Source organism: Procambarus clarkii, chromosome 30, assembly GCF_040958095.1.
Source record: "Procambarus clarkii isolate CNS0578487 chromosome 30, FALCON_Pclarkii_2.0, whole genome shotgun sequence".
NCBI lineage: Eukaryota > Metazoa > Arthropoda > Malacostraca > Decapoda > Cambaridae > Procambarus > Procambarus clarkii.
Window position 1 is genome coordinate 17812581 of NC_091179.1, and position 25235 is coordinate 17837815.

General features: G+C 35.0%; 1 protein-coding gene across 1 annotated transcript; it reads left to right on the top strand.

Annotated features, from left to right (window-relative positions):
* The first annotated feature begins 7869 nt into the window (after positions 1-7869).
* Positions 7870-22308, top strand: L2HGDH (L-2-hydroxyglutarate dehydrogenase). Its single transcript, XM_045754086.2, has 9 exons — positions 7870-8028; positions 9973-10097; positions 11676-11801; positions 13051-13208; positions 13755-13943; positions 14664-14825; positions 15370-15479; positions 17457-17583; positions 19442-22308. The coding sequence occupies exons 1-9, from the start codon at positions 7922-7924 to the stop codon at positions 19691-19693; spliced, it is 1356 nt and encodes a 451-aa protein (XP_045610042.2). The 5' UTR covers positions 7870-7921; the 3' UTR covers positions 19694-22308.
* The last annotated feature ends 2927 nt before the right edge of the window (positions 22309-25235 follow it).

Sequence of the window (25235 nt, forward strand, 5' to 3'; positions counted from 1 at the left end):
ACCTTGGCAAAAGTATAACAGGAATAAAATGGCGCTATTATTCATATTGTGTTATCTTGCACGTAGGGCATGCATACCTGCCCTATCCATGATTCATACAATCTTCTTTAATCCTATGTATGTACTTTTGCTTAAATCAAAATTATTATTATTATTATTATAAGTGGCCATACCCTTCGTTTACATTTGTTTATTTCGATGACGGGGATACTAATACACATCTATATAGCTTTACCCAACTTTTCATGATGTACATTTAGGTGGTATGTGATTGTCATAAGCTGGTCGTGGTCGACTACATTGCCCCTTTTATGACGTATCAGCTCCTACAAGTACCCCCCCTGTTATTTTGATGAAGACCAAAATATGGATGTATAAGCTTGGACAGTTTCTCATCTATTCATAATATCACGTTTGACGCGATGGAGAGTGAAATAGGAGGGGATAGAGAAAGAGAGAGAGTGGGAGAGGGAAGTTGTGGGTTCTCAATAGGAAGTCGGGAGCTAGCGTTGGAAGAATCATGATCATCATGTGGGTTCTCGAAGCTGTGTACTCCAAGTTAATATTTGGTGCATGTGTATACAATTGTACACGCGACACTGGCACCACTAAACAGCTGCATTGTCAGAATATGGAGGTGATACAATATATATCTATATAATCTTCGCGGCCACCGTCATGCATACAGCAGGATATCCGCTGCCTCAAGGTAAAATTCCACATCCATGTGTCCTGTTGCATGGACATATTTCATCGACATAGACAATTGCAATTTAATTCTCTAGATTGTTCATCAATTATAAATGGATCTATAATTCTTGTTTGCAATTTTCTCTTCAAATTCATTTTGGAGTTCTTTTCCATTGCCAGTTTTAGGCTAATTCAGTTTGGAAGCAGTTAACTTTAATTATATTCAAAATTTTCTTTATTCACTGATGATGATTGAATTTGTATCATTCAGGTGTATTGTAATTAATTCGTATACCTAAAAATTAAGTGTCGGGAGAAAATTTCACCACCAGGAAAATCACTAATCTATATAAAGCCTTAATTATACAGATAATGGGCTTAATATTTATGTAAACTTAACGATCTATGCGCAGATCCCTTAATTTCAGAGGCGACTCAGGGGTTCTAATATGGTGTAGCCTCTTCGTTACTGTAAACTCTCCATTGAACATTACTTAGATTTATGAGAAGTTGAGGACCAAATGTAAACTTTGTCAGCAAAACTATGAACATATCATACTCTGTACGAATGCGAACAAATTCAAGAATTTAGAGCTAATTATATCACATTACTGTCCATAGTATATGCATGTGTTTATAAACTTTTTACGGAACCCCACTGGATGGGTGTAGGGTGCACGATAAGCAAATAAAGAGTATATGTAATTCAACTAGCACGTCACATATACGCATAGTTTGTTGCCAAGGAGATGAATGATTACTCGCGGACAGGGTTGCCAGATCTAAATTGCTGAAAGTAGCGAGCTGACGGTCTAAAAGTAGCGAATTTGGAATTAGAGTAGCCCAATTTTTTTTAGTGAATGATATGGGTTTCAAAGTAATATATTTTGATATATAGAGTACACTACACGATGTTAATTGTTTTATTAATATTATTTCTGCACATACACACATATTATATATATATATATATATATATATATATATATATATATATATATATATATATATATATATATATATATATATATATATATATATATATATATATATATATATATATATATATATATATGTCGTACCTAGTAGCCAGAACGCACTTGTCAGCCTACTATGCAAGGCCAAATTTGCCTAATAAGCCAAGTTTTCCTGAATTAATATATTTTCTCAATTTTTTTTCTTATGAAAAGATAAAGCTACCCATTTCATTATGTATGAGGTCAATTTTTTTTATTGTAGTTAAAATTAACGTAGATATATGACCGAACCTAACCAACCCTACCTAACCTAACCTAACCTATCTTTATAGGTTAGGTTAGGTTAGGTAGCCAAAAAAGTTAGGTTAGGTTAGGTTAGGTAGGTTAGGTCGTCGAAAAACAATTAATTCATGAAAACTTGGCTTATTTGGCAAATCGGGCCTTGCATAGTAGGCTGAGAAGTGAGTTCTGGCTACTAGGTACGACATATATATATATATATATATATATATATATATATATATATATATATATATATATATATATATATATATATATATATATATATATATATATATGTCGTACCTAGTAGCCAGAACGCACTTCTCAGCCTACTATGCAAGGCCCGATTTGTCTAATAAGCCAAGTTTTCATGAATTAATTGTTTCTCGACTTCCTAACCTGCCTAACCTAACCTAACCTAACTTTTTCTGCTACCTTACCTAACCTAACCTATAAAGATAGGTTAGGTTAGGTTAGGTAGGGTTGGTTAGGTTCGGTCATATATCTACGTTAATTTTAACTCCAATAACAAAAAATTGACCTCATACATAATGAAATGGGTTGCTTTATCATTTCATAAGAAATAAATTAGAGAAAATATAATAATTCAGGAAAACTTGGCTTATTAGGCAAATCAGGCCTTGCATAGTAGGCTGAGAAGTTCGTTCTGGCTACTAGGTACGACATATATATATATATATATATATACCCACATTGGCACCAGAGGTAGTACCCTCACAAACTCTTATATATGTGTGTGTATATATATATATATATATATATATATATATATATATATATATATATATATATATATATATATATATATATATATATATATATATATATATATATATATATATATATATATATATATATATATATATATATATATATTTATTTTGCCGCCAGAGGTGGATAGTTCATTAAGCATCCCTATTCAACCAGTGAGTGGTGGTTTATTGTGCACCCCGAACCCCGACCAGTTGTGTGAGCGGACCCCGACCAGTTGTGTAACTGCAAGCCTAGCATGAACGAACCACCAATAAACATACTTGAACTTGAAATGGACTTTAATGTTTTTTTATCAGCTTTATTTCCTTAGTTTCCGAGCTGTTTTATTTACCGTGTATGTTGTAATAAACTATTCCTATATTTACAGTTGTTTCTCCCTGTGAAGATTATTAAACAATGGTGATTATAAGGGCGCGGAAGTTGAGCCTGGCCAGGGCCGCCAGCAGCCCTTGGGCCCGCCCCGGCAGCTCCCAGTCTTTAATTTGGCACCTTTGTGGCACCTTGGTATAAGCTTAACATGTATATATACACTGGCTGCCTGTCCCCCTACACAACGATTTATTATTACCTATTATTTTATCATTTAATTAAATATTAAATAAAATAATTCAATTAATTATTATAGTAAGTACTTAATAATTTAATAATAAGTAGTAAGTACATAAAAATGATTAAAAAGTACAGTTTAGGAGATTCCTAAGATTGGAATTCACTACCAAAATTCAATATATCCAAGTATTTTTAGTGTGAAATGCTGTTATTGTATGCATAAATTGTATTTGCGGGTTATTCATGCCCGTGCCACCTCTTGGTGGATTAATCTTCATCAATCGAGAGCAGTACGTCCTAACCAGACATTATATGATGATATCCTGAAGGAGTTGATAAATAAAAGTAATTGCGGAACTCCAGTTATCTAATACTTATCATAAATGGTATAAAACCTTATCATAAACCAAGGGATTTGTAGATCAGTGTTTAAAGGGAATTCGGAAGTAATAATAACACAGCTGATGCCATCTGTCGGCACAAGAGAACACTATCAACTGGCTGGTCAACAGTAGCCATAAGATACAGCTTACGCCATCTGTTGACATCAAATTACACTTATAACAAATTACCCCACAAAATACAACTAACGCCATCTAGTTTTTTTCCAACGCACTATAAATAGCCAAACAGCAACCCATAAGGTGGGATTGTTGTGCTCGGGTAGGAGGTTCCAAGCTCTGCCCACAAGTGGTATGGGGTGCATAATAAATGGCATATCATTGGTAGATATACTTTGTTGACATTCACACAACAGCCAATCACAGGAAGGGATTAGCTAAAGGCTCCATCCACTTAATAAATCATCTTTATTCAGCACATCATCCTTGCTTATGACATTCTGTTTCAACTTTAATCTACCTAAAATTTGAAATATTAAGTATTTAAAAGTATTAATATAGTGATAATTAATACTGCAGGATGTAACGAGTGTTACAGAAACATGGGCTGGCTACCTGACTTGTGACGTCATCAGTGGGAGTTGCCTCACACAAATAATATCGGCGATACAATGCCTCCGTCCTCTTATTGGTCTACATTATTCAGTTAGATGGAAATTTCTGTCTTGTATAAAACAGAAATTGTTGTTCTTTTGTGCAACAACAAGGTTATTGAGCAAAAGGACGTATTTCTTATTTTGCATTTTATTCATATAAGCGTTGGCATTCCCCGCAACAGCCAATCACAGGAAGGTATTTGTTGGAAACTCTGCCTTCAACAAAGTTGATTCCTAATGAACTCTAACAATAAATTCGTTTAATAAACGAGTATTTAGGGTTAAGCTACAGATGAACATTATAGGATAACGGTGTTTTAGCTTGCAGCTTCGTTATACAGAATCCCTGGTCTTAATTTTAAAAATAAAGAACTAGAAAGCGTATTTTATTGCTAACTCTTTCGGGGAAATATATCCCAGTCTCATATTTGCGTACATTTATGCACTGATTTTTTGGCTTAAGTTCTTATCATAATCCCTTTTGCAATCTCAACACCATCTGGCTCGTATCTTGTAACTATCTTCGTTACTTAGCCTCAAAACCTTACATTTGTCTTATATATCTTCAACAGTAGATAAAAAAAGTAATTGCAAAATTCTAGTTACCTAATACCAGCATGGTATAAAACCTTATTATAAGCTACCAGACGTATAGATCAGTGTTTAAAGTAATAATAATACATTATTATTAATGTAATAATATTATTAAAATAATAATAATACAGCTGATGCCATCTGTCGGCAATTAAAAACACTATCAACTGGCAGGTCAATAGTAGCCATAAGATACAGCTTACGCCATCTGTTGACATCAAATTACACTTATAACAAATTATCCCTACAAAATGCAACTAACGCCATCTGTTGCTTTTCCAACGCACTATAAATAGCCAAACAGCAACCCATAAGGCGGGTTGTTGTGCTCGGGTAGGAGGTTCCAAGCTCCGCCCACAGATGGTATGGGGTGCATAATAAATGGCATATCATTGGTAGAAACTCTTTGTTGACATTCACACAACAGCCAATCACAGGAAGGGATCAGCTATAGGTGCCATCCACTTAGTAAATCATCTTAGTTCAGCCCACCAGTCCTGCTTATGGAATTCTGCTTTAACTTTAATTTACCCAAAAAGTGAAGTGTTAATTATTTAAAGTGTTAATAAAGTGATAATTAAATATTGCAGGAATATAACAGATGTTATATAAAAATGGGCTGCATGGCTACCTAACTTGTGACGTTATTATTGGGAGTTGCCTTGACACAAATAATGATACACGGCTCTGCCCTCTTATTCGAGTAAATTATTCAGTTAGATGGAGATTTCTGTCAGGTGCAAAACAGAAATTGTTGTTCTTTTTCACACCAACCTTGTTGTTGTGCACAAGGACCTATTTCTTAGCTTAAATTTTATTCATAAAAGAGTGTTAGTATTCCCCGCAACAGCCAATCACAGGAAGGTATTTCTGGAAGCTCGGCCTCCTTATAGGACTCAGCACATCGCTCTAGCCTCATGGCTCTCTGTTTCATCTCTTGTATATACAAAATATGACTTTTTTCGATTACTGTTATAATTAATAATATGAGATATAAAAGTTTTTACACAAAATGGCTAAATTCTGCCATTAAATGGACTTTGTCTGATATACATACAAACATACACCAATTTATTACCATTCATCCATTATTGATTTCAAATGTAATGTATACTGTCTAGTTTTTCCCTCTCGTCATTACTTGGTGCAATATTTGAAAGTTGTCTATTTACTTATCGATCTATCTATTATCTTGTATTTATATTTACAAGTTTCTGTGCTTGGAAGAAAACTCTGCATTGAATTGGGACTAATTTATTAAATAATATTATTTAGTATTAATTAATATTTACAATTATTATTAATTACAATTATTTATAGCTTAGTTACTTTCATGTAACTCGCAATTCCCCCTGATAGTTCGCAATCGTACAATCGTAACATTAATAGCCCAAATTAGCACATCTTGCTTTTAAATTAGCCCCAAAAGTAGCAAGTAGCGAAATTAAAAAATTGGGAGCGCGGGGCTCTCAAAAGTAGCCCAATTCGCTATTTGTAGCCCAATCTGGCAACACTGCTCGCGGATCACCGTAATATACACACCGCTGCCACATGCACGATTCACTCGATGCTACTAAAAAAATACATTTACCTGGCACAGGAGCGGGTTTGTAGAGTTTAAAATGATTGATTGAGTGATGAAGATTAAGCCACCCAAGAAAAGGCACGGGCATAACTAGCCCATAAGTTTACCATTATTGATGGATTAAGATAAAACGCTAAACTGTAATGCCAATCCTGACCTCAAAAGCTTCATAGAAGGTTGTAACAGAACCCATGAGCACCACACCAGAAATAAATACAGTTTTGATATTCCTAGAGTACGTCTTTGATTAAGACGTACTCTAGGAATGCTCTACAAATCAAGGGGCCCAGAATGTGGAATGACCTTCCCAACCATGTTAAAGACTGTACCTCTCTCAACCAGTTTAAGATAAAAACGAAGCTATACCTAATAAATTCCCTGTAACCTACCTTACCCCTCTATTGTCAACCAATGTCTTTTTTTTTAAAGAGCGCTGTTAGTCGACAGAATTGTATTTGTGCTGCTTTTTCAGCTATGTTTTCATTTCTTGTTTTCATTTTACTCTTTATCCTCAATTAGTATTAAGCTTTAGTCATTTAAGTTTTTCATGCCCGAAACGCTTTGCGTAATAGTGGCTTCAGGCATTGTATGTACTAGCTCTATCTATAAGTCCACCAATCTTTGTAAAAAAATTTCATGTATGTATGTACCTTACCTAAATAAACATTTATTATTGTTATTATTATTATTATTATTATTATTATGATTAAGCCACCCAAGAGGTGGCACGGGCATGAATAGCCAGTAAAGTTTACCGTGCTTTTTGCACAGGCTTATATTCTCTTTGGATGAGGTGGTACAGAACAAGTGGATGAATGACATAACATAGGGGATACAGAAAGGGTATTACATGCTTCAACATTAGCAGCTTATGATCTTGCGGCTGCTTGTGTTTCTAAGGCAGGGTCATTAGACCCTGCCTTAGAAACTCTGATCCCTGCGTTGGCTCGGGGTCTTGAGGTGGGTAGGATGTAATTATTTATTTATTTATATACAAGAAAGTACATTGGGTTTATGAGTATACATAGCATAGTACAGTATTTACAATCTTGTAAAGCCACTAGTACGCGCAGCGTTTCGGGCATTATGTGTTAACTGGCTGTTGATTGCTGGTCTTGACTTTTTAGTCAAGACCAGCAGTCAACAACCAGTTTTTTATATTTGTTAGTATATACAAGAGTTCTTACATTCTTGTACATATATAATGTGTGTGTATGCAAAAATTTTCGAATTTTCATTCAAATTTATCAAGTTAATTAGGCTACAGATATAAGACAATGTATGTTGCAGTTCTCCTACACTGAATTGGGTTTCAACATGTATAAATCTACAATTATATAATACAAAAAAATAAAGAGTGCAGTAGAACAGTTTGGTCAAGCCGTGGTGCCAGCACGAGGTCCCAGCCAGCTGAGTTCCACTCACAACATCTCAGGATATCAGAGAGGCGAGATGCTCCTTCCCAGACTCCTCACCGGCGCCCTCAGATGTTGTCAAAATCATTTGTCACGTAATCAGTCGCCTTCTGCAGTGTGTAGACATTTATCTTCGGCCACCAGGTACGCACATCAGTCGCAGGTACGAGAGATTGTGAGCACCGGGTGAATGTCACGGGGTTGGGAGTGGAAAGTTTGCCGTATAGACCGTACTAGCGAGGCAATATACTCTGAAGGTCAATATCAGTGCCAGTTGGCAGGAGCCGCAACCCATTGACAGTTGTCCTTGAACCTTTAACTCCTTTAGGGCACTGCTTTACATGTATCAAGCATCCATATACCTTGTTAATTAATGTTAAAATTTAGGTAGGTAACTATATATATATATATATATATATATATATGTATATATATATATATATATATGTCGTACCTAATAGCCAGAACGCACTTCTCTGCCTACTATTCAAGGCCCGATTTGCCTAATAAGCCAAGTTTTCATGAATTAATGTTTTTTCGTCTACCTAACCTACCTAACCTAACCTAACCTAGCTTTTTTTGGCTACCTAACCTAACCTTACCTATAAATATAGGTTAGGTTAGGTTAGGTAGGGTTGGTTAGGTTCGGTCATATATCTACGTTAATTTTAACTCCAATAAAAAAAAATTGACCTCATACATAGAGAAAAGGGTTGCTTTATCATTTCATAAGAAAAAAATTATAGTAAATATATTAATTCAGGAAAACTTGGCTTATTAGGCAAATCGGGCCTTGAATAGTAGGCTGAAAAGTGAGTTCTGGCTACTAGGTACGACATATATATATATATATATATATATATATAAATATATATATATATATATAAATATATATATATATATATATATATATAAATATATATATATATATATATATATATATATATATATATATAAATATATATATATATATATAAATATATATATATATATATAAATATATATATATATATATATATATAAATATATATATATATATATAAATATATATATATATATATATAAATATATATATATATATATATAAATATATATATATATATATAAATATATATATATATATATATATATAAATATATATATATATATAAATATATATATATATATATATAAATATATATATATATATATATAAATATATATATATATATATATAAATATATATATATATATATATAAATATATATATATATATATATATATATATAAATATATATATATATATATATATATATATATATATATATATATATATATATATATATATATATATATATGTATTTATATATATATACCTTGAGGTTACCTTGAGGTGCTTCCGGGGCTTAGCGTCCCCGCGGCCCGGTCGTCGACCAGGCCTCCTGGTTGCCGGACTGATCAACCAGGCTGTTGATCATGATTTTATATATATATATATATATATATATATATATATATATATATATATATATATATATATATATATATATATATATATATATAAACACACATATATTTATATATAAATACATATATATATACCTGTATATATATATATATATATATATATATATATATATATATATATATATATATATATATATATATATATATATATATATATATATATATATATATATATATATATATATAAATGTTTACCAATATATAAATAGTTAACTCTGGGAGTACCTGCTTACTGCTAGGTGAACAGATACATTAGGTGAAATTAAATATGCCCAACCATTTCTGTCTTCCGTGGTAATTGAATCCGGAATATCTGATTGTACTGAATCTGAGTCAGTGCATTAAAGTCAGAATGTACAGAAGGCAATGTTTATATTTGACCCCTTGGGTACATCTTGATGAGTATTGTATATTTCATTCATATGTAAATGTATACACATGCAGAATACATTCATGGTTGTGAAAGATAAATTGAAGGGCGGACACAATTTTACATGAACTTATAAATCATGATATAATACTTAGCATAAAGGAGTAATTGCATTTCGAAGAGTCTGAATTTTTGTATTCTTATAATTTCAGCCATGAGCCAGAGTATGATATCGTGGTGGTGGGAGGGGGCATCGTAGGTATGGCCACGGCTCGAGAGCTGGCGCTCAGACACCCAGACCTCAAACTTGGTGTTGTAGAGAAGGAGAACCGGCTTGGTAAGAAATTAATCTATTCAGCATTTCAATGTATGGAACCATGGTATTCATTATTATAAATGAAATTACTTTATTTATAAATCTCTTTCACTCCATATCTCATTAAAAAGGTTAATGTAACGGTCTGCCACAGCTTTATCTGGGTGACTTTTTTTTCAACAAAACTTTGCAGTTCTTCACCATACTGATATCTAATGTTTAATCATAATGATCAGTGTTAGGCTATTAGCTGAGGGTTCAGCACAGTTGGGTCAAAACCAAAAGATCCGGGTTTGTTTCCTTCCTGTCCCCAACTGTGAGGAACCATAATAAATGGTTTATTGGAAACCATTTATATGGTTTTAGGAACAATAAGTACAGTATATGGTTTTAGTAAACCATAATAAATAGCAGTGTCCTATGCGAAGTGGTAACACACTCACCTGGCATTTCGCGAACGCTTTGGCCTGGCCGGGGAGGATTGACTTGGCCCCAATCCTTAACTGTGGCCTCTGTTCACCCAGTAGTGAATGGGTACCTGGTTGTTTGACGATTTGGTGGGATAGTATTCCGGGGAAAATTAGGATTAAGGACCTGCCCAAAATGTTATGCGTGCTAGTGGCTTTACAAGAATGTAAGAACTCTTGTATATATAACAAACAAAAAATAGTGTCTGAAACTGTAGACATACTCTCTAAATTCTGATATTCATTATCTTGATCAGCCCTGATAACACTACTGAGTATTATTCACTTTATCCATATCTCACCTACGGTATTTACTCAATTCAGATCAGCAATTTAATAATAACAGCCTCCAATCCCAGATAGCATCCAGTATGTTTACCTATATCCTTAAATGTGATAAATATAATAGTGCTACATATGCTCTTATATCTATTTTCTATCAAAGATCTGAATTACTGTACAATTCTAATCCTGATCTCAAATGTTTCTTAGGGCTGCAATAGAACCCATGGACACCACACAAGAAGCTAACAATGTATGTACTGTACTGTATATGATTTTCAAAGATTCTGACCCAACCAGAGGAAAATTGGCATGTAAATACAGGGTCTGAATGATCTTCCAAATGCAATAATATATGAGAATGAAGTGCACTAATCAATGAAATTAATAACCCACTACAGTACAGTATTTAAAAAAAAAAAAAAAAAAAAAACAGGAAACGTAGACTGTACATTTAGATTCTCTTCTTGAGCAATGGGTTGCAGAAGAGGATCCTCATTAATATATACTTGTATATATGTATGTATATATATATATATATATATATTTTTGACATGCCAGAGACTCCAGACAACACCAGAGTTTGGTGTTGACAACAGCTTTGATCGGCCGAAACGTTCATATCTTTACCATTTCTCTGTGGATTTTCTACACACACACACACACATATATGGGTACCCCTTTTAGGTATAAAAAAAAAATATATACTGTATAATATTTTTAGATATAGAAGTCAGTAGGGTTGTGAATGTTAAGATTCTTTGTTTCTGCATATTATCTGTAATACTAGTCTGCTCTTTTTATTTTTGTTTTGCCACATTGTAAGTTTTAAATAATGCTTGTATTGCAGCATTCCATCAGAGTGGGCACAACAGTGGGGTGATACATGCCGGTATCTACTACAAACCTGGCTCTCTCAAGGCTAAGCTGTGTGTTGAGGGCCTCCAACTTGCCTATGAGTACCTGGATAAAGAAGGTAAAAAGAATTAACTGTGTTGAACAACTTTTTATTTAATTTAAGCTTATTTAATCAATGATGACACCGTATGCTTGTGGATAATGAACGTTGAGCTGTATACTATATATGTATTTCCTGATGGCATCTGATCTTAAAAAATGTATACAAGAGGTGTGACAGGACAGGAACTACACTACTGTATAGGATAATAATAATAATAATAATAGTAATAATAATAATAATAATAATAATAATAATAATAATAATAGTAATAACAATCACTATGGCTTGATATATCAATGAAAATCATTTTGGGGCAATGGAACCTCTTTTATATGTAATATAAAAAGAGAGATGAGAACATTATTGAATTGTTGAAGAATTTGAAAATGATTGTCAGCTAAACATAAGACATTTATAAACAGCAGCTGCTATTTATATACTGTAGTTACAGTATATAAATTTTTGTGCTGTACCTGTACATTATTTGTGTTTTCTTTAAATTGTAACTGCATTTGAATTTCTTTAAATTTATTTAGAAAATGTATTTAAAATTGGTCATTATCAATTTCATTTTGGTGTTCTTGTTAAGCTTGCATTATCCTTCAGGCATGTAAAGAATATACTATACTTTGTACATTATCTAAAGGAAATAGTTTGGGGGCTAATTTCTCGCATATCTGTATACAGTATATAATTGAAGAAGTGTCTCTTTGTTTGAGCTATTATAAAATTGTAGTACATTACTGTAAAGCATAAAAAAATCTGAAAAAGGAAGTCCAAAATATCTCAATCCAAAAAAGATTTGAAACCATAAATTTTACACAAATTTGAGAGCGAACCAGGAAACCGAGTCTTAATTTGTGCATCCGTCACGATAAAGGGCAGCAACGCAGGAGGTTGTTGTTGTTACAGGGTTTATTTTCTCGAAATTGCTACAGAAGCACTCAAATTTGACAGAAAACTGAGATACATACCAGCCAGAAAGATGCGAGAGGAGTGTGGGGCATTAGCTTGACCACTCTCACTGTGTATACATTACTGTAATAAGGGGCTTTGCTAAACATGCAGTACATTTCACTGGTCCTGTTATATGTAGAAATTAAAGCTGTAATAAAATGTCATGTATGTTTTTGTAAATAAAAATAACTTTGAATGCTAGACTGTAGTACTGTATTACTAATCATTTCACTTAAGCATTTATTTTATTATAATGAGCAAAGAACTTCTCAAGACTTTGATTATATAAAGAAATTTTTTTCTTCAGGAATTCCATATAAAAAATGTGGGAAGCTGATTGTGGCAGTTAATGATAAAGAAGTTGGGAGGCTCATGGACCTGTTTGACCGGGCAATTCATAACGGAGTACCAGATGTAGAAGTTATTGAGGGACATGAAATAAAGAAGTATGAGCCCTTTTGTCAAGTAAGTTGATAATATTTATTATTTTAGGAATTATTTTGCATGTGTGTAAATCTATCTTCCTCCTCTTATCTTTTGTTCTTTACTCAACCCTGATACAGTTAACAAAATCCCCTTTCCTCCTTTTTCTTCTTGTGTACATAATGTTTGTAAATAGTGATGTTTCTTGATGTGTAAGAGTATTGTAATACAGTATACTATAGTACTTGTTATGTTTTCTGAATAGTTGGTAATGTGAATTAAGACAAGACAGATTAACACTAATGATAGACTTCTGTTTTCACTTCACTTCAGCAGTTTTTAATATTTTAACTGGCTAGACATTTCAACTTGAACGATCTATTGGCATCTGTACCTTTAATGCTGTATCTCATAACACATTTCCATGAAGGAATATTCAGTATCATCATGTAGAATATTTTTCAGATATTTCCTAATTATCTTCATGTGATGGCAGTTAGGCATCCACTTTCCAGCGGCCACTTTAACACTGTAATTACATTGAACAGCAAACTTAGGTCATAATATATATAAAGAATTACTTTCCAGGGTGTAAAGGCAATCTGGTCTCCACACACTGGCATTGTTGATTGGGGATTAGTGACGGAGCATTATGGCAAGAACTTTCGTGATTCTGGTGGCAGCATTCATCTCGACTTCAAAGTAACAGACTTCCAGTTCATAGAGGGCAGTGAAAGAGATGTGAAGTATCCTGTCAAGGTCATCAGTAATGGAAAAGCAAGTGTTCTCTGTAGCTGTTGTATCATGTTTTTGTAACCTAAATTTTATGTACAGTACATGGTTTCTATGTTTGATCTACTAGCCTTGTAGTTTGCAAAGTTTTATATCAGCAGGATACTGCATTCTGTTTAATATAAACTACAATATTTAAAAATATTTAACATGTTATTATTAGTGTCAGAATTACTCATTCCTTTTATTTATTACTGTACTGGTATTGGGTTTTGAGTGGAAATATGTGTGCATGTTTTGTCTTCATTTATGAGTTAGTATGTGTGAATGTATTTAAATATGAGCACTACAATCAACTACTGTACATATCAAAGTATCTTAAGGACTTACGTAGCCCAGATACTGTAACTAATTTTTCTGATTATTAAGGGCTCAAAGTTATTGAGATTAAAGTTTCATCTTATGCAATATGTATACCATTTTGAGGAGCATCATGGGAGACGTATCGTACTAGCAAAACACCCACACTTTAAACAAATCCACAAGGGCCGTGACGAGGGTTCAAACCTACGTCCAAGAGGATCCCAGAAACACCTTAATCGACTGTGCCACGACATGATAAAAGAATTTTACCATGTCCACACTTTATTTCCCTGTTTTGTAGTTGACTTGGTTCTGGGGTAAGTAAAAAAAAAAAAAGTTATTGAATTTTAATATTTAATGAACTCTATATTGGTAAATCAATATACAGTATTTTCCCATCAGGTTGTGCGATGCAAATACGTGTTAACTTGTGGTGGCTTGCAATCAGACAAGTTAGCAAAGTTATCAGGGTGTTCTGAGGACCCTCGAATTGTACCCTTTAGAGGAGAGTACCTTCTTCTGAAGAAAGAAAAAGCTCATCTAGTGCGAGGGAATATATATCCTGTAAGTTTTGAGAAGTGTAATATTTTCTTTGAAATAATAATGTTTATTTAGTTCTTGCTAGGTTATGCAAATAAACTGCTGCACTGCTTGGTTCCAAAAATTAAAAAATTCTGATCTATTACATTCAGCTGCTTTTAAGGTAAGAATAAACTGGGTTCATGAACAGTCTGGCAGGATGACAGTCAGGTAATGGTACCACAGGGATCTTTATAAGCATTGCTGCAGTCACATAAGATGGGTAGGAGGTACTGGAGAAAAAGCACAATCCAGCCATGACTGATAAGTACATGATCATGTCAAAAAGTCTCGTACCTGAAAATTTTCCTTTTTGATGGCTCGTGAATCCTATTTCTGACAGTGGCTTCTTACTATAGGAAAATATCAAATGGTTTTCTTCAGAAAGGTATTTTATATTGATTAAAAGTCTTATACAGTATACATGTATAGTGTTTAAATAAATAATAGGATAGAACAGTAAAAGTAATGTTGTAACAAATTATGTTCAGCAAATTACATTATTAAAAAATTGTGGATTACATTTCAGGTACCAGATCCTCGTTTTCCATTCTTGGGCGTGCACTTTACTCCCCGGATGAATGGCGACATATGGCTAGGCCCCAATGCAATTTTTGCTCTCAAACGAGAGGGATATCGGTTAGTGAATATTTTAATTAATTATCTCTAGGAAAGTTTATTGCAATCATGTCTTTGATTCATTCTTTTTAATCTTGTGTTCATCCAATTTTGGTTGTTGAATTTGTTAATTTATATGGTACCAGCAAATATCATAGTACAGTAATAATATAATAAGGAATTTCACTTGCTACTACAGTATAAATAAATCAGTTGGACATACATATATACATACATAAACAGGCCTTAGAGAGATGCACCAGACCGCTGAGACCCACCCCTTGCCTATCTGGAGCCAAGGTCAGAATCTGGCTTTCTCTAAGAGGTGAGGGGGGGGGGGGAACTTGACAATCAGAGATGAACCCAAAACCAAGAAAAACTCCACCAGAAGCATAAGCACAACAAAATAAGCTAAACTACTAATTGAAGAAAAAATGAAGAAAGAAGGTGTAAATGAACATTGCTGTGGAATAAACACCCTAATTGTGATGCACCTGACTACCACCAAAGGTGAAGACCGGTGGCAGGGAGCTCCTGAGGGCATTTCATTGCACCTAGTGCTTGATTTCTGGGAGGCCCTCTCAGTAGCTCCTTATAGCTAACCCAAGACTCTTCAGCAGAGGCCAGATTTTCTGAAAAAAGAACAAAATTCAAAACAAAAATTTGTGGCCAGACCTGTGGAAGAAAGCAGAAAATGAGGTCCTGGGATAAAGGCACACCAGTAGTGTGTCAAATGCCAAAATACAATACAAAAACAAGAACACCCTCTGGCAGAACATAAAACCAACACCCGGGTGAACCATTAAAAAGAAGCCTCAAACCCGAACATCAGCCGTGTAGCAAGGGAATGAAGACAGACCACTGGCTAGCTGAAACTGAAAGGTCCAAAGGTAAATCAGGAAACCATTGGGCAGAGGATCCAGGTACGGAAACCAGAAACCATTCTGATTTTTGGTTCAGCACCTTGAGAACTAACCACCAGATCTTTAGGTCTGGTGGTTAGTTCTGTTAGATGGAAGATCTGGAAGACAGTTCTGAGAAAATCTCAACCAGAAAACACTAGTCACGAAGCAGATGCCCGAGGCTCTAACCCCAAAATAAAAGAACACTGCTCTGACAACCAGGATAGCCCAAAAGCATTGGGCATAGCAAGCAGATGGCATGGCACTGCTAAACAAAGGGCATGTAGCCAAATCAGCTTGGGCAAACAAACCACAAGACTTGGGCCGCCAAGGTCAAAAACTCCTTATGATTTAACTTTTGGTTTTCGATTGCAAAATCTCCACATTTCTAAGGTTTCCACTATATGGAGTTCCAGATTTTTAAGATTGCACTGTACTTATTTTATTATTTCATTATGAAATGTTAAAATTCTATTTAATTTTTAGCATAAGGCAAAAGAAACAAAATATGTGGCAGTCCCCGTTGTGTAATGGTTAAGACGTTCATCTGGTGTTTCGCGAGCGCTTTGTCTTGGGTCCGTATCTTGGCCGGGGAGGATTTACTGGGCGAAAATCCTTAACTGTAGCCTCTGTTTAACTCAACAGTAAAATGGGTACCTGGTTGTTAAACGATTCTTCGCAAGGTCATATTCCAGGGAACATAGGATTAAGGACTTGCCCGAAATGCTACGCGTACTAGTGGCTGTACAAGAATGTAAGAACTCTTGTATATATAAATAAATAAATAAATAAATAAATAAAATAAATGTAACACCTCAGGCAACAGACAGCTAGAAAAGCTAAGCCTTTTGGTGACGAGTCTGATAGCAATTGCAAGCTTAACTGGGCAACACAGATCCACCAATTAAATAACTTTATTAGGACAAGTTATGAGTAAGTTGTTGGTATGAGTAAATGGTACTGAATATGACAGTTGATTGTATAGTATAGCAACTGCAAATTTTACAGAAAGCCTAATGCATATTATTTCAATCATTTTTATACATTTTGATTTTTCCTTTTATTGCTATGCAAGTAAGTTATTGTTGTGTTTCAGGTGGCGAGATATTGATTTGCATGAATTATGGGAAGCTGTCACATATCGTGGCTTTCAGAAGTTGGCATTGCAGTTCATAGGATTTGGGTTCAAGGAAGTGATGCGTTCAGCTTTTCCTGCGCTTCAGGTATAAAATTTTGTTCTGTGATAAAATTCATTGTTTGATCTTGCCATTTCATGAACTATGTTAATTTGCTTATTAGTACAATGTGTATTTTGAGAAAAAATTGGGCAAGATAAAATATTTTGCATTTTGAGGAGTTGATGCTTCTTTCAGTATTATTCACTATACTGTATTTTCAAAATTAGTGATTCGTTTCAGTAAAGATCAGGCTTTCAGTCTTGTGTAAAGTGCTTTCCTGAACAGATAATTAGGCTGCTCCACAAGATAAGTACTCACTGTGTCCATAGGTGAGGATTATGCAAAGTCAGGAAAAATTACACATTTCACTTAATGAGAGGACAATGAGCCACAACTCCCGGACAACAAAAAGTGTGAGCAGAGGCCCCCATACAGCACCTTTCTTTACCTGAGGATAAGAGGACTCTACAGTGCCCCAAATAATGCTTGGAATGTGAGCTAATCTGTTGATATTTTTTTGTGAACTCGCAGTTTATCAGTGGTATTGTAAGCCACCCACTGTAAACAAGGCTCGGAACAGCCAGAAGGTCTTGGATAAAATCAACACTGAGCTCAACAAGTAAAACGTAAGAAGCAAAATAGTAACCTGTCAAGTCACAAAAGTCAGTGTGGCATTTCTCTACTGCACTAATCAGTCTTTTTGCAGTTTTACCAAGAGCTTTGCTCTACATGCCAAGCACTGATATTGCCTGTGTGAAGCCATTTTTGCACACAACTGGTGCCAAATCTTCAAAGACAGGAAAATAATCAGGAACACAAAAGGATCTGTAAACATAAATCTTTCTAGGCACCACATACCAGCACAGGCTTCAAAGATCAAGAGCAGTGAAACTGTTTATTGAAATCAATCCCAACCTGTTGGCTGTCATGAGACACACAGTAATCAGGAAGTATGTGAGGTGGTCTGGTGGTGGTGGGGACAAGCACATGTGCATAGTGCTGATGGTGTTGATCAGCGGGGATGTCCAACCAGGTCAAACTAGTAGTTAACCAGGACACTTCCTTGGCTTCCAGTGTTGTCAGGGCAGGGGTGTGAAAAACTTGAGCTTTATGAATGAGCATTTTGGTCACTCTGGGCTAGATTTATTTATTCCCAAGTGCCTCCATTGCACCTCAATGACCCTGCAGGGACAGTTTGAAATCTCTTCTCGTGCTGGTTGTGAGTACAGACAGTATGGACATAGTGAATCCTTATTTCTTGGAGTAGCCAAATATAATACTGTAGCTTATAAATTACAATCTTAGTCACTGTCCTGTTTTTCGTTAGTACCCGTATCTGTTACAACTGTCATTTTGCTTGTACAGTATATTAAAAAAAAATCATAACAAATGATACCTGGGTAATCTGTCCATTATAAACATCAGAACTTTGATGAATATTTCATTAGAAGTCAGTTAACATTCAAATTTTCTTTAGTAAGGTCTTGATAAATATTACCTATGCCGAATAAATATCTCAAGCCCACATGGGCCGGATAACAGATCAGTAACTGCAGATATATTGAGAAATTATCTATAAACTTCTAACAAGCAAGAAAAATACAGGTACTGAACTGAAAGTCTTACACAAAACAGAAATAGGTTTTATGGATTTTAGACTTGAGACATTATATTAAGGAATTTGAAACTAACTGGCACTCTACATGTCATGTCATTCAAGAAGTCAAACAATTTACTAACATGATCCTTGACTTGATTCAGCAAAATAAGGAAAGATCAAGAACATCAGTTACTATACATGTACTGAATAGGAAATCAAGAAATGTAGTGTTTAAGCTGAAAGATTAGACAACACTTATAAAGTTTAATTTCCAAAAGTCTGCAATAAGCTTTATACTTTCAGGTTGCAACACTACGGAAGTATATTCCAGAGGTCAGAGCATCTGACATTTCCCGTGGCCCAACTGGTGTGCGAGCACAAGCCATGAATGTTGACGGATCATTAGAAGATGATTTTGTTTTTCATAGAGAAACTGGATCACCATTAGGATCCCGTATTCTACACTGTCGTAATGCTCCATCACCAGGTGCAACATCTTCACTCTCCATTGCTAAGATGATAGCTGACAAATGTAGAACGGAATTTTTGCTTTGAAAAGGCATGTATTAGGCTTTGGATATTTATTTTATTCAAATATTACAATGTCACAAGTTCTATTATTTAATATATATTGTACATAGCATTTTAAAATATAACCTAATAAGTTGTGAAGCTGAAAATCTAATTTACTGATTCCTTCACTTTATATTAAACTCTGTGACTAGTAATTTGTTAAGCTTCTCTTGTAATTGAAGAGAGCAATTTTTGAAAACCCTGGGGATATCTTTAAATGTATATGGCAAGATCATAGTTAATACTACATTCTCAAACCAATTAACCTATCATACATGATATTATCTTAAGTCCTTTTGCTTTAATGCTGTCTAATATCATTTATAGTCAGTCTTTTTAATTAATTTTCTTCAGTGAGAGCTAGGGTTTCTTTGCCACTTTTAGCATCAGTAGACCTCTCTCTATCTGGTATTTGTATCTCTTCCATCTCCCAAAAGCAAATAACTTACATAAGAACAAAGAATCAAGGTAACTACATAAAGGCATATTGGCCCATAGGAGGCAGCTCCTATAAATATCCACCCATTCTCATTCTATAGACAATAATGTCTATATATGTCTAACCTAAGAATCTTATTAGGATTTCAACCCTGTCATACATAATGTAATTCTCAACCATTGGTAGGATAGCTGGCAACCTACTACACAAATATAGTGGAACCTCGAGTGACGAGCAACTCCAGTTTCGAGCATTTCGAGTAACTAGCGAACCACTCGCAGAAAATTTGTCTCAATTGACGAGTTTTTGCTCGATTAACGAGCAAACCACATGGTGCTTCCTAGCGTTCCCGCTGGTTCTCGGACGCCTCCGACGACAGTGTTGTTGTTGTTTCGCAAGACGAGCGTTTCACATGACGAGCTCAGTACCGGAACTGATTAAATTCGTTAATCGAGGCACCACTGTAAGTCATCATTACTGTATATCAGATGTGACCTACCTCATGTCCTCAAAATAGGAAGTGGGGAAATGTCTCTGGCTACAAAAATGTCATGGGTGCTATATAGAACAGTCTTGTTGACCAAACCACACACTAGAAGGTGAAGGGACGACGACGTTTCGGTCCGTCCTGGACCATTCTCAAGTCGATTGTCTTGAAACATCGTCGTCCCTTCACCTTCTAGTGTGTGGTTTGGTCAATATACTTTAGCCACGTTATTGTGACTTATCGCCTAGAACAGTCTTGTACCTTATTTTCAGAACAATGTTGTTCTCCTAACAGTTGCTCACCTGCTTGCTGCTTGAAGATGTCCTGATTTTCAGAATTGGAAATGTTATTTTCCCATTGTTCCTGCAAGTCGGTTGCACCTTGATAAAATCCTTTGTGAATCTGTCTCCACTGACATCATTCCTCTTTCTGCTCTTGTATTGGCATCCTGAATGGTATCTAGAGACTCATGAATATTCTCTTAACTCTAACACGCACAGAGGTATATGGCCATACTGGCTTTACGACTTCTTTTGATAAGTCATTTCTTTTATGCTCAAAGAAAAAGTACAAATGTAAATCTGTGAAATATAAAGATAAAAAAAGTATCAAAAAATTAGACAATTATTTATTCGTATTTATTTTTCTCTAATACCTGATTTTTTCTTTATTTAATTAGCAATCCTATTGCTTTACCTGTTACTGTTTGTGAAAAGGAACACTCAGTAGCTCCCTGAGCTTACTGGTACCACCAGCCTTAGCCCAACACATTAGGCTTTTGAGGCCCATCTGTTGTCTACTGGGAGCCAGGACCAGAATCTGGTTCACTCAACAAGACTGAAGGGAATCAAGGGATCCGAGATCAACTACAAAATCTGTGAAAAAAAGCCACCAGAAAGCATAAGTGCAATAATTTTCTGTAAAAATATATGATTAGCAGCACAATAGACAATCATCATTATAACTGTGTTGATCTTTGACATCCATAATGGTGTTATGATTGTAGAATGTCTAGTTACCACTCCTAAAGGCTGTGAAGTCCCTATAACTGCTCACAAGAATTGGGGCAGCTTGACAGGTCTGACAGATACATCTCTAGCTTGTAAAAAGCAATATAAGGTTAAATGGAGATACAGTATCGATGAAATCCTGTCATTTTTCATTTGAAAAGGGAGGAGATAGCATGAGAAATCTAACAATTGTATTACATTGGCAACAAATTTAAATTTTGTAGTGTACAATGACAAAAATTATACTGAATGTAATAAATATTGCTTCAAATGGGTATAGGTAAATAAGTGTGTGCATGTAAGAGTTATTCTTTCGTCCTGTGTGCTTTCATAAGTGATAATGTGCATTTGATGCAATGGATCAACACCTCTTGAAGGTGACCTCCGCTGGATACTTGGTATCTTTCTCCTCACTCAACAAAACAAAATGCATTGTTATAAACTTTACAATATTAGATTTATTGTTTAATAAGTTTAGCATTTGTAGATATTACAAAAGCTATGGAATACAGCAGTGAAAAAATCTAATGGAAGGCAAAGACACTACAGGAAAAACAGTCAGAGTATGAATTGTACCAATAGACAACTTGCACTATGCTTTATCAACTATGATGAATACCCTGCAGCCAAACTGTCATCTAAAAATAAAGTCTACTCTGAACTTGGTATTTTTCTATCACATGTATTTTTGGTTACACATGATTGTGAGAGTAAGTAGTGGCATCCTGTGTGTTTACTTGTACTTACCAGACATGAATGATGAGTGGTCATAGCAATGGGAATGACAATTATATATCCACTACGAGCTCACCATAGCCCGTGCTACTTGCAACTTCTTGTTCCAGATAGCGCATCTTTAACAACAACAGCAGACAATTATATCACAACAGTGATCAAAACCTGGGCAGTATTCCTGGTGGTTTATACTGGTAATTGGCAGTTACCAATAAAATCTAAATTGGTAATTGACAATTGCCAAATATTGTTGTGTAATGGCTAGCACTCTCACCTGCTCTCCTCACAAGTGAAAGCAGGCCTAGTTAGAAACCTGGGTAGGGTGGAAACAGTAACCAGCTATTCAAACAAAAGACTTTCAATAAACGTAGCATACATGGACTTCAATATAGCTTTTGATAAGGTATCACATGAACTACTGGCAAAGAAATTACAAGCACAAGGTAGTACAATTGGGTTCGTTCTTGACTCAATCAGGAATTTTGTATTTGAATCCCGGACAGGACAGAAATGGTTGGGTGCACTTCCTCTCGCCCAATGCCCCCCTATTCACCAATCAGTAAATAGGTACCCAAAAGTTGGCCAGCTTTTTGTGAGGTTGCATCCTGGGGAGGGTCAGTAGTTCGACCTTCGGGTGACTTCAATAAAGGTTAACATGTATATATACACACTGGCTGCCTGTTCCCTGACACACTGAATTACAATGGCACCTTGGTTTACAAATTTACTCCATTCCAAGAGACGGTTCGTACACCGAAACGAATTTCACCATAAGAAATACAGGTAATGTAAATTGAATTACTGTAATCCATTACACACACGCAAAAATATTAACTTAAAAGTACATTTTATACAGAATACTACTCATATTTTTTACTATACCTTACCTTTATTGAAGACTCTTGTTGGCATATGGAAGACGGTGAGGAGTGGGGGGATGAGGATGATGTTAGTGTTTGGTAGGGAGTCCCCTTCCATTATAACATCAGGCACTAACGACATTTCTGAGGTACTGTACTCTCCTACGTTTTGCAGGCACACCACTAGAACCTGGTTATGGCTCATTGCTTACTTGTCTTGCTAAGAATCTGTCTGTAGACACTTTTTTTTCCCTACATTTTAACACCTTATCTGTAGTGAGACATCACATTGTCATTAAAAAGGTTAATGCAACGGCCTACTACAGCTTTATCTGGGCGAGTCTTTTCAGCAAAACTTTGCAGTTCTTCCCATACTGCACACATTTTCTTAATGAGGAAGGGAGATCCTCTACTGCCTCGTCCTCTCCTGAAGAAATTTCTTCAGCTGTCTCTTGTTGCTGCTCCTTATGAAGGAGCACTTTTATAACTATTATAATAAGAACTCTATGTTCAGAAACCAAAAAAGCAGAAAAACAATTAAATTCTTCACAAAGAATTCAAGTGGGTGGTCACTAGACGAGAGGCACTGGAAAACTGAGCGTGCCTCGTCCCGCACCCAATGAAACCGTGTGCTCGACCCACACATGTATCAAAAAACACAAGTATTCCGAGGCAAACTTCATATAGAGTCAAATTTTACAAGGAAATTGATTTTGTATACCAAAAAAATTTGTAATCTGGGGCCATTAGTAAACCGAGGTTCCACCGTACAGAATAGTGGCATCCCAATTCAACGAACTTCGATTCGGTGAATCTCCAGTTGGAACACACTTTCCATGCTAGATTTACTCATCAGATTCTACGAATTTACTGAAGCCGGGAAGGTGTGGATTGGCTTGGGATGTTGGGATCAAGTTCATAGATGGAGGCAAAATTACAAGAAATAGTTGGGCCTTGGGAAAGTGACTGAACATATTTAAAACCAAATTCTATGGGTTCTTTATTCTTTCCAGTTGCAGAGGCTTTGTTCAGTAAAATATGGGCCCTCTTTCTTTTTTAAGTGAGATTTTGAGGCTTGAGTGTGGGAAATATGCTAGTTGTAGTTAAATCTTTTACAGACAGGTTCTCTTTGTTGTTGCCCTTCATATGACAGGTTGAAATGATAATTTCACTCAGTGAAATCAGCCCATAGAGCATGGGAAATAATAGGTATGAATGCACTCTTAATATCACTCCAATCACAGTTTTAATGATTTTTGTAGATGGGTGCAACATTATAATAAATAGTAAGGGGCCTGGGGAAAGCCATTGAGCACATATAAAACCAAATTCTATGGTTCATTTTGAATTTACTAGTCCCTGGTGTTTGTTCACTAATACTGTAATATTATATGAAAAAATATTGAGGCAATATGATGGGAGAGAACTCTTGTCCCTGTCTTCTCAAATATTACCTTATTATATAATTTATCTTATTATACTGTAAAATTTTCTGTTTCATGTAGCTTAGTGCAGTTGCAAAAATGTTAGTGCTGCATAAATATGTACATGCCTGTATGTCTTTTATTTACTGAACAATGGTTTTAGCTTTGCCAAAAACTTGTTTTTATGACTGTTTAGTGTAGTTTTCCCACTTGATTTTGAATAATAGTTTTCTTGACTGCATAGATGCACAGTAGGGTCATGAGAGTTTGAGATACAAAATGGCTCTTTAATTTGCACAAATGCAGGGATAGAAATTCCTTCTTGCTTCGTTACTCTTTCACTTTTAAAAATGAGGGTAAAGCAAGGAACTAAAAGACAGTTTATGAGAAACGAGAGTGGCAGTGGCCTGTTACTATGGTATAGCTAAAGAAATGACTTTTAGCATTTCCAGTGATAATAGGGCCCAACTAGCCTTCTATGTAAGACCACATTAATACTTTTACCATTAACCATTACTTGGTGACTAACAGTTTAATGACATTTTCCAATAAGGTCAATAAAGTTTCAG